The sequence below is a fragment of the Zootoca vivipara genome, chromosome 2 (assembly GCF_965207765.1).
Source record: "Zootoca vivipara chromosome 2, rZooViv2.hap1.1, whole genome shotgun sequence".
In the NCBI taxonomy this organism is placed as follows: Eukaryota; Metazoa; Chordata; class Lepidosauria; order Squamata; family Lacertidae; genus Zootoca; species Zootoca vivipara.
Genome location: NC_142584.1, coordinates 117,499,929 through 117,509,452, shown reverse-complemented (window position 1 = coordinate 117,509,452; position 9,524 = coordinate 117,499,929). Strand labels below are relative to the sequence as shown.

Below are 9,524 nucleotides of genomic sequence, written 5' to 3'. Positions count from 1 at the left end.
AATATGTTTCTTTTCATTTTGAAAAACAATGCATAAGCAATTTATTTGTAAAACTAAGGAATTCTTATTTTCTTAATGAACAGCATTCATTATTATTGAATTATGATAATGAATTCTTATTATGTAGGAAAAATATACCAGCAGTCTTCAGAAAAGAATTCATAAATAAGGTTTAGCAGGAGAAAAATGAACAGTGGTAAGGGTGGAATATGATTCAAATGATAATTTTGTGTTCTGATTTCCAACAGAATAGCTTCTAAGGATCTACATCCCCATCTCATGTGTCCTCGCTTTATTGCTACCGGTACCTTGCTGGCTATCAATTGCAAAAACAAAAAAACATATTTTAGGAATCAGGTGCCATATTAAGTCTTTGTAGTCAGGTGCTCCTTTGCGTTCAAACTAGGCCTGAGTACAATAATGTAGCACTTGGGAAGGAAGATGCAGCCCAGAAGCCCAGCACTGGAGGCCAACATAGAGAAGATCTGCACAGCTACCATGTTCTTCCCCTTTGTGCTCAGGTAGGTGGGAACAAAGGACACCCACACACTGCAGAAGACCAGCATGCTGAAGGTGATCAGCTTGGCTTCATTGAAGGACCCAGGCAGCTTCCTGGCTAGGAAAGCCACCATGAAGCAGATGGCAGCCAGGAAGCCCATGTAGCCAAGGACTGTGTAAAACATGTCAACAGACCCTTCGTTACATTGCAGGATGATCTCTCCAGCCTGGGAGTGTATGTCAGAGTCTGGGAATGGAGGAGAGGTACCCAGCCAGATGACACAGATGAGAATTTGGATACCGGAACAGGAAATGACAATGGAATTAGCCAGACTCTTTCCCAGCCATCTCCTCACCCGGTTTCCTGGCTTAGTGGCCAGGAAGGCCAGCACAACGGTAATAGTTTTTGCCAACAAAGAAGAGACAGCAACTGAGAAGATGATCCCAAAGGCCGTCTGCCTGAGAAGGCAGGTCACTTTCTTTGGCCGGCCTATAAACAGAAAGGAGGACAAAAAGGAAAGGAGGAGAGAGACCAGGAGGATGTAGGAAAGGTCCCTGTTGTTGGCTTTGACTATGGGAGTGTCAAGATATTTAATGAATATTCCTAAAACAAGGCCTGTGATTAAGGACAAAAACAGGACAGTGGAAGCCAAGAGGGTCCCCAGATATTCATCATAGGACAGGAAGGTGATAATTTTGGGGATGCATTGATCTCTGTCCTTGTTAGGGTGTTGATCTTCTGGACATTTGGTGCAGTGATCTGCATCTGGAAAAAGAAGAGCATCTGCATGAACATATTCCTGCAGACTTGTAAAAAAAAAAAGGGGGGGGGTCAATTTTGAATCCAACTATCCCCTACAAATGGAAACAGTGATGGGACTTGCAGTGTCTGCTAATCAACACAGAGTTGGTCCTTTCTGTGTATGTCCCAAGTGCAGATACCCCCTTATTCACGTCCCAAGGAAGAGCTTGGAGTGTTCTAGAACAGAGTCCCCAAACTAAGGCCCGGGTGCCGGATGCGGCCCAATCGCCTTCTAAATTCGACCCGCAGACGGTCCGGGAATCGGTATGTTTTTACATGAGAACAATGTGTTCTTTTATTTAAAATGCATCTCCGGGTTATTTGTGGGGCCTGCCTGCTGTTCTTACATGAGTAGAATGTGTCCCTTTATTTAAAATGCATCTCTGGGTTCATGGGCGTACCCAGCGAGCCCCCCCCCCGAAGCAATTTTTTAAAAAAATGGTTATAAAGTGATGAAACGAGGAGGCTAATATTTTTCCCCCTGCAACAAGGCACGCACTCCTCCTCGCTTCTTTCCCCCCACCCTCTCATTCACTCCTTATCTTTAAATCCGATCTTAATCCTTTCAGACTTTAACTGCTAGCCTGTCCTGAGCAGTCGAAGTCCCCCCCCACCTTGCTTTGATTTCTAGCCTCTCTTAGACTATATATAATTTTCTTAAATTTTTTGTTTCATTCACCTTTTCCGTTCTGAAATGTCACAACCTGAACGACCATGGCTTGCCCCCCCTGGTTTGATCCTGGGTACGCCCCTGTCTGGGTTATTTGTGGGGCATAGGAATTCATTCATAGGTTTTTTTCAAAATATAGTCTGCCCCCCCCACAAGGTCTGAGGGACAGTGGACCGGCCCCCTGCTGAAAAAGTTTGCTGACCCCTGTTCTAGAAGCTCCAAGTTGTTAATTGCAGCTATATCTGATCTCACCCCAATACCAGGTATTCTCAGATGGGTGTAATTTACATTTAAAAAATTCTTTGGACGACCATGGACTGGAACTCCGGTCTTCCCAGTACAAACCAAACATCCTAGCTACTTTGCCCCCCGGTACTGATTCAAGGGAGCCTAGCAGATGCAGCAACACTGCCTAATTCTTACATACTCAAGGCTGTCTCAGTAGTACCTGGAAAGCTTTATTAAGCTTATGTACATTACTATTGAACCTTTATTAAATTCAACCAGAAGATTATACCTGAATACTCATCAACAAAGGACATATTTCATTGTTTTTGTGGCATCTTCCTCTGAAGTCTCCTACCTTCCTGAGTGGAGATCATCCCTTCCGCACATGGAGCACAAGCGTGGCAGCAAATGGGTTTCCCTTTCTGAACCTTCTTGGCATATCCAGGGCGACAGCTTTTGGTACACCTGGCATGAGGAAGGGTCTGACCAAAAAGACAGAAGGCATCAATGAAAGTAATTTCTCCGCCAGTGTACAGTCTCAGTCTATGTGGAATAGACACGGCTTTGGTGTTTGATGCTTTTTTTATTTTTGATAACATTTTATTAATTTTCAAAATAATAATAATTCACATTTAACAATTTCAAACATAAATCTTAATTGACTTCCCTCCCACTTCCCCTCCACCTTCCCCGGAAGCTCTGTGAAGCCAGATCTGACAGAGCTGTGGTCCAACCGCCATGAAACGGGAACCCTTGTGGTGTTTGATGCTTTTTTTGACCCATGGGACAAATTCCTTGGGACACAGTTGGGGCAGAAATAGATAATCAAGAAGAGAGAATTACATGGAGACTGTATTGGCCTTGGGTTTAGGAGATGGAGCTGCCTGCCATTATTACAAAGGTCTAGTAAACACAGTACAAATCTGCAATCATTGTAATCATTTAAAAATATCAAAAATCCAGAGAAACAAACTAGTTGAAACAGAAAGGTATTCGGAGCAGCTGTGTCAGAGGTTAACATACCTCTAAAAGGGAAAACAATGCAATGAATGAGTTTTCCAAACCTGGTTGAACATCCTGGACCACGCAAGAGCCTCTTGGTCAATGGTGAATTTTGTGCCTGAGGATCCCTGTCTGCTTATGCTCCCAAATTTCACTGCACCAAAGGATTTGTTGGGAAATGGCACCCAGTTCACAATGTCAGATTCGACTGTCAACTGCCCATTCTCATCCAAATACACTCCTTCCATGGAATTATTGTAAAACTGGGAATCACCTAGGAAAGGGTGAAGCTAGAACAGCAAAGAAAGCATGTACATTTAGAAAAGAAGAAAACCATCTGGATAACATGGCCTAATCTCTGAAGAACTTTGTACAGACTGACACTTTGTGTATGTGTGTGTGTTTGGGCAATGGATCTGTGACCTAGTCGGTCTGCTTCAGCCTATTGGGACAGTTTAAAGCTATGAGATGCATAAACTTCATTCTGCACCCTTGGAATAATTCTGCAAGCACAAGCTTCCTATTTGTCAAAGTAAGGTAGCTAGAAGTTTTGTGTTGACATCAGCTTCCTTGGCTAGTAATAGCAGGAAGCCTTGCTGAGGAATCAGGTGGTAAAGTGGAGGCAGATTGTCTTGTCAGCAGCTAAATTAGGATGCGGGTAACAATCTACAGTAAATGGAGTCAAAGCTAAGTCAGTGTTGAGGCAAACCTGATTTCACCTGAGAAAGGAATTCACAGCACCGATTCCGGTTCAGCAAATATATCTGAGAGGGAAACAGGAATACCTGCCAAGACTGTATCCTTTGATATTTCAGCCTCTTTTTACCCTTCACCACCATCTGATTGGATGTGGAGGAAAGCGCAGCCCTTAAGGCCCGTGCCAGAGCAAGGACAAGGTTGTAAATACTGTAGTTATCCGGAGACAGGGTTTTCTCAATCATTTCGTCAGGCAGGGACTCCAGAGTGTCAACTTCCCTGCACCTTTTCCTTCCTTTCACAGATAACACATGCTTTGAATATGAACAATTATATGATTTCTCTGCAAACCGAAACATAGAATAGAGAAATGTTTCATAGTCGTCATAGTTTGGCCTTCTTTTAATACGAGTCAAGAAAGAGAAAAACCCATGAATGTTCAGGGGAGAAAGCAGATCATAAGACAGGTTCAGGATGAGGTCCCACAAAGCTGTTGTGATCCAGACTTTCCCCAAAATGGGTCTCATATGCCTTTCAATCTTAATTTGCAGAAGAAATATTGAACTATAGAAGAACCGTATCTCTCCATAGTAGACTAATACATTGACTTTGTTCCACGTGAAAGATATTTTAGAAAGCGATGGTATTTTCACAGTCTGTATTGGGATGCTAATTGAGAAGGCAGCACAAACTGTGTTCCTGGTTAGCAGAGGCATCAAGGTCCTCATGAATCTATCCCCGTTCTCGGTGTCTGGAGCAACGAGGCCAATCCAAGTCCAGTTGAAGTGCAGGAGGAGTTGGACTATCCCCAGATACTGATGCTCTTCTTTGGGGACCATTCGGTAGACAAACGGGAACTGAGTTTTATCATTAAGAGCATCAGAAACAAAACCATAACTGACCTAGTAAAGAACAGAAGAGATTTGAAAACACTTGCAGCTTTAAGATAAGTTCAACAGTGTAAATATGTTTCGGTGGATGTAATAATGGAATACTGAATGGTTCAGTTTATGCAAAACATGCAGGGATTTATGGAATGCAAAATACACCATGGAAAGAGAAGAAGGGAAGGTCACTGATGTTTTAAGGATGTTTAAATGAGTATTCAAAATGGTAAAATATGAGGGAACAGAAGAGATTGCTGTTCTCACCCCCAACAAAATCCCATTTCTCTGATATGGGAAACAGAAGGAAGACACAGTTTCATGAGGGCTGAGGAGCTCTACCCCAGGGAGCTTAACAACACCCCATATTTATGTAGTTGTTTTCTTTCAAGAAAAGGTGACAGTCTTTGAAATGTGCTGTGTTTGCTTTATGTTATGTCCTGATTGCATTTTTTTACTTAATCATTATTATTTTTCGTTAAAGTGTCACATTTAAGGTAAAAAAGAACATTTTTTTTAAAGGAAAAGCTCTCAAACAATTACAATGAACATTTTAAGCTCACATTATACCTATAATAGCCATCAGTTCTTCTATATAAAATTAGTTGCCACAAACCCTTGTTGTTGTTGTTGTTTAGTCGTTTAGTCATGTCCGACTCTTTGTGACCCCATGGACCAGAGCACGCCAGGCACTCCTGTCTTCCACTGCCTCCCGCAGTTTGGTCAAACTCATGTTCGTAGCTTCGAGAACACTGTCCAACCATCTCGTCCTCTGCCGTCCCCTTCTCCTTGTGCCCTCCATCTTTCCCAACATCAGGGTCTTTACCAGGGAATCTTCTCTTCTCATGAGGTGGCCAAAGTATTGGAGCCTCAGCTTCAGGATCTGTCCTACAGATGTCTAAATAGGTATCTACACTAGATTGCTGAGGTATATGTAGCAGAAGAAACTTGCCTGTTGCTTGTACGTGATAAAAGATATGCCTTGTGGCATAAACTCATATCTGGAAGATGAAATCCTCCTCCTGATACCATCAGCTCACTTTTCTTAAGATTTATCCCAAATAAATGTACTACTAATAAATAAGTGTACTACTAATCTTTGAAGAATAAATATAGTTTGACATTTTGGGTTTACAATGGCACAATGCAAAATAATAACTTTTTCTTGCCTTATTTAAATGTTCCATTTTTACTTATTAGAATTCATTTCATCCACTAGACGACACTGCATTGAGCTCCTGTGGAGGTAGACAAATCCTTCCTCCATTCACTATCAAGATCTGATTACTGTGCTTTGAATATGAATATTTACATGCTTTCCACAGAACCACAAAAGTGTGGTTCTGCATTTTTATACTGCATCCCTGTATTTCATCAACACTAGATACAATGCTAGCGAATCACAGAATCGTCAAATCGGAAGGGACCACAAGGGGCATCTAGTCCAACCTCCTGATATGCCGCTTATGTGAAATGAAATCTTATGTGGCTAGAGTCCTGATTAAGACTGAAAGCATATAATAAGAATAGATCATTTCAGGGTGTAGGGCCAGACAGGAATACTTAGAACAAAGCTCCCACTCCTGGGTGCCAAAATTTGTGAAGACATTTAAGAATTGCTCTCCTCCCTGTACTCCTCAAAACCTCACCTTCAGAGATGATTGGTTGTTTGTTTGTTGTTTATAAATCTAAGCAGAACACACATACTAGCTGCGAAAGAAGGAAGGGGAAATTATAAAAGTCAGTTCATATGGGGAGAAGCCACCTTTTTAAAAGATAAGATTTTTTTCTTACTTTTTAAATTCTATTTTTTATTGAAAATATTTCAGTTGAACCAAGAAAAACAAGGAAAGAAAGGTTCATAAACAAACAAGGGAGAAACTATTATTCTATACATACTTATCTAATACAGTGGTATATAAATGATGCCTGTTGTCTTTGTCCATGTATATATGGAAGTGAGAGCTGGACCATAAAGAAGGCTGATCGCCGAAGAATTGATGCTTTTGAATTATGGTGCTGGAAGAGACTCTTGAGAGTCCCATGGACTGCAAGAAGATCAAACCTATCCATTCTTAAGGAAATCAGCCCTGAGTGCTCACTGGAAGGACAGATCGTGAACCAGAGGCTCCAGTACTTTGGCCACCTCATGAGAAGAGAAGAATCCTTGGAAACGACCCTGATGTTGGGAAAGATTGAGGGCACTAGGAGAAGGGGACGACAGAGGATGAGATAGTTGGACAGTGTTCTCGAAGCTACGAACATGAGTGTGACCAAGCTGCGGGAGGCAGTGGAAGACCCGAGTGCCTGGCGTGCTATGGTCCGTGGGGTCACGAAGAGTCGGACACGACTAAACAACTAAACGACAACAACAATATAAATGATGGTTCTAATATATATACAATTGTTTATAACATGCTATATTATTCATGAATGCTTTCCAAACATCATAATACATGTCCACAAACACATGTTGTATAGTGTCCAGATCAAGGGAAATAATAGTACCACCGTATTCTGCCTTGGTCAGACCACACCTGGAATACTGTGTCCAGTTCTGGGCACCACAATTTAAGAAGCATTTTGGCAAGCTAGAACGTGGGTAGAAGAGTCCAACTAGGATGATCAAGGCTCTATGTTTAGCCTGGAAAAGAGAAGACTGAGAGTAGATATGGTAGCTATATTTAAATATCTTAAGGGCCACATGGAAGAGGGAACATGTTTGTTTTCTCCTGCTCTGGAGGGTAGGACTCGAACCGATGGCTTCAAGTTGCAGGAAAGGAGATTCCAATAGGACATACGGAAAAACCTTTTGACTGTAAGCGCTGTTTGACAGTGGAATGGTCTCTCTCAGAGGCTGTTGACTCTCCTTCCTCGGAGGTTTTTAGGCAGAGGTTGGATGGCCATCTGTCATGGATGCATTAGCTGAGATTCCTGCATTGCAGGGGGTTGGACTAGATGACCCTTGGGTTTCTTTCAATATTCTATCATTCTATGATTCTAAGACTTGCCATATCTTCTATCCTTTGATTAAAGGGAGCCATAGAGAGGGGGCTATAGGGGGGCATAGAGAGACCCTTCTATACCATTAAAGCTAAGTGCTCCAGTTATTTTTCATAAACCTAATTATCTTTCATGAGTAAAGGTAGCATATAAATATGTCAATAATAAGGAGGACAGATTAGGAATGTAAATCTCAAGTCTTGACTTTACTGTAAATTGCTCTTACTTTTACAGTTTTATCTAAGTTCTGAAGTATCTGTAGGATATCTGAAGAAGAATGGATTGATTGATTTATTGCGGTTCTTGACCAGCACACATAAATATGCAATACATAAAACAATAAAAGAAAAACAGTAATAATCTAAAAATAGGCAATAAATATAGGTTTTAACAATTGTTTAAAAGAAAACTGATTAAAAGGAGTGTTACTACTTAGGGAGGTAGACTACAGTGATTAATAACACTGGGTCCTCTTTAGCTAGTCCTGAAGATGTTCTGAAGATATTTGGACACTGCTAGTTAGATTAGACAGAATTTTTATGACTCTAGCACAGAATTTGGCTACCTTCACTGACACATTAGAGTTAGTGTCGGAAAGAAGCCACTCTATATAGAAATTATCCGAGCGTCCAGGTAGAAGAAGAATATCTGAAGAAGTGTGCATGGACTCAAAAGCTTATACCAAGTACAAACTTAGTTGGTCTCTAAGGTGCTACTTGACAATTGTTTTAAAAAAATATTTTGAGGTTTATCTAAGGTTTGCTTAGCCTAAGCTCAAAGCGTTTGTTTCAGAGATGAATGAAGTTCCATTGCCTTGTCATGCACTTTTTTGTATTTTGCCTCATTTCTTTAATGTCTCCTTTTGCATATTTGTTCATCTGTATCTCACATGGCACTAGCTTTCTTTACCTACTCCATTCTTCTGCATTAGTTTTGACAATTTCCTCAAAGATCCATCACCATAAAATACAGGGTTTTCCCTGGGAAAGGAGTAGGGTGAGGGAGAAATGGCTTGGACCCATGCTTAAAAACCACATGACAAATGGAAAGCCACTCAGACCCAGACTCCAGAATCCCCTGACTCATCTATGTTAAGAGGGGGTTGAAGGCAAACTCCCCTTCTGCCTTAGAAGCAGGAATGACATTTTCACATCTCTCCAAAGAAACTGCAAATAATATTCGGGATTTTTCCTTCCCTCCTGACATTCATACCTGTGGGGTTTTGTAGATGCTTGACATGGTGGAAATATCTTTGGATTTGTCAGAGTCAGCCCCCTCAATAACAGCCAATACTTTATTCCATGGTCCACAGGAATAGTTTGGGATGTTTGCTTGCCCAGGGCAGAGCAGGTCCACCATGGCACCACAAGTCATTCTGGCGTCGTAAAAGTTGTCATAGATGTCATAGCCCAGGGTGAGGTTGGGGAAAAGCCTGTGGTTCTGATTGACTTCCCGAATGGCAAACAAGAAGGACAGGATATGCCAGTAGACTAGGGCTCCTTCCCTGGAAAAAAGTGTGTGTCACCTTGACATTCTTTTCACACAGAGACCAGATTGTGTCATCCTTACCTGTGATTGGGGGGGAGGGGATCACGAAATCATGGGCGTAGGCAGGGGGGCAGGAGGGGGCAATTGCCCCCCCTAGAAGCAGGGCCACTGGCCAGCCTGCCCCACTGCCCGCCCGGTGCCGTCTCCCTTCTCCCTGGCTAGCTGTGGGGCGGATGGCGGGAAAGCACCAGAG

General features: G+C 42.0%; 1 protein-coding gene across 1 annotated transcript; it reads right to left on the bottom strand.

The window, feature by feature from the left end:
* Positions 1-365: 365 nt before the first annotated feature.
* On the bottom strand, positions 366-9,244 carry LOC118077697 (vomeronasal type-2 receptor 26-like). The gene is made up of 5 exons (XM_088664020.1): positions 8,996-9,244; positions 3,986-4,798; positions 3,263-3,490; positions 2,554-2,680; positions 366-1,264 (listed from the first exon to the last, which is right to left on the bottom strand). Exons 1-5 carry the CDS (start codon positions 9,155-9,157, stop codon positions 366-368), a joined length of 2,229 nt encoding a protein of 742 aa, XP_088520146.1. The 5' UTR covers positions 9,158-9,244.
* Positions 9,245-9,524: the final 280 nt, after the last annotated feature.

Bases quoted from the DNA above. Each gene is read 5' to 3' on its own strand.
- LOC118077697 (XM_088664020.1), bottom strand. From the start codon at position 9,157: ATGACTTGTGGTGCCATGGTGGACCTGCTCTGCCCTGGGCAAGCAAAC. The intron at 3,491-3,985 runs GTATTCCTGTTT...TTGCTGTTCTAG, and splicing joins AAAGGATACAGTCTTGGCAG to CTTCACCCTTTCCTAGGTGA. The intron at 1,265-2,553 runs GTAGGAGACTTC...TTCTTTTTCCAG, and splicing joins GATGATCTCCACTCAGGAAG to ATGCAGATCACTGCACCAAA.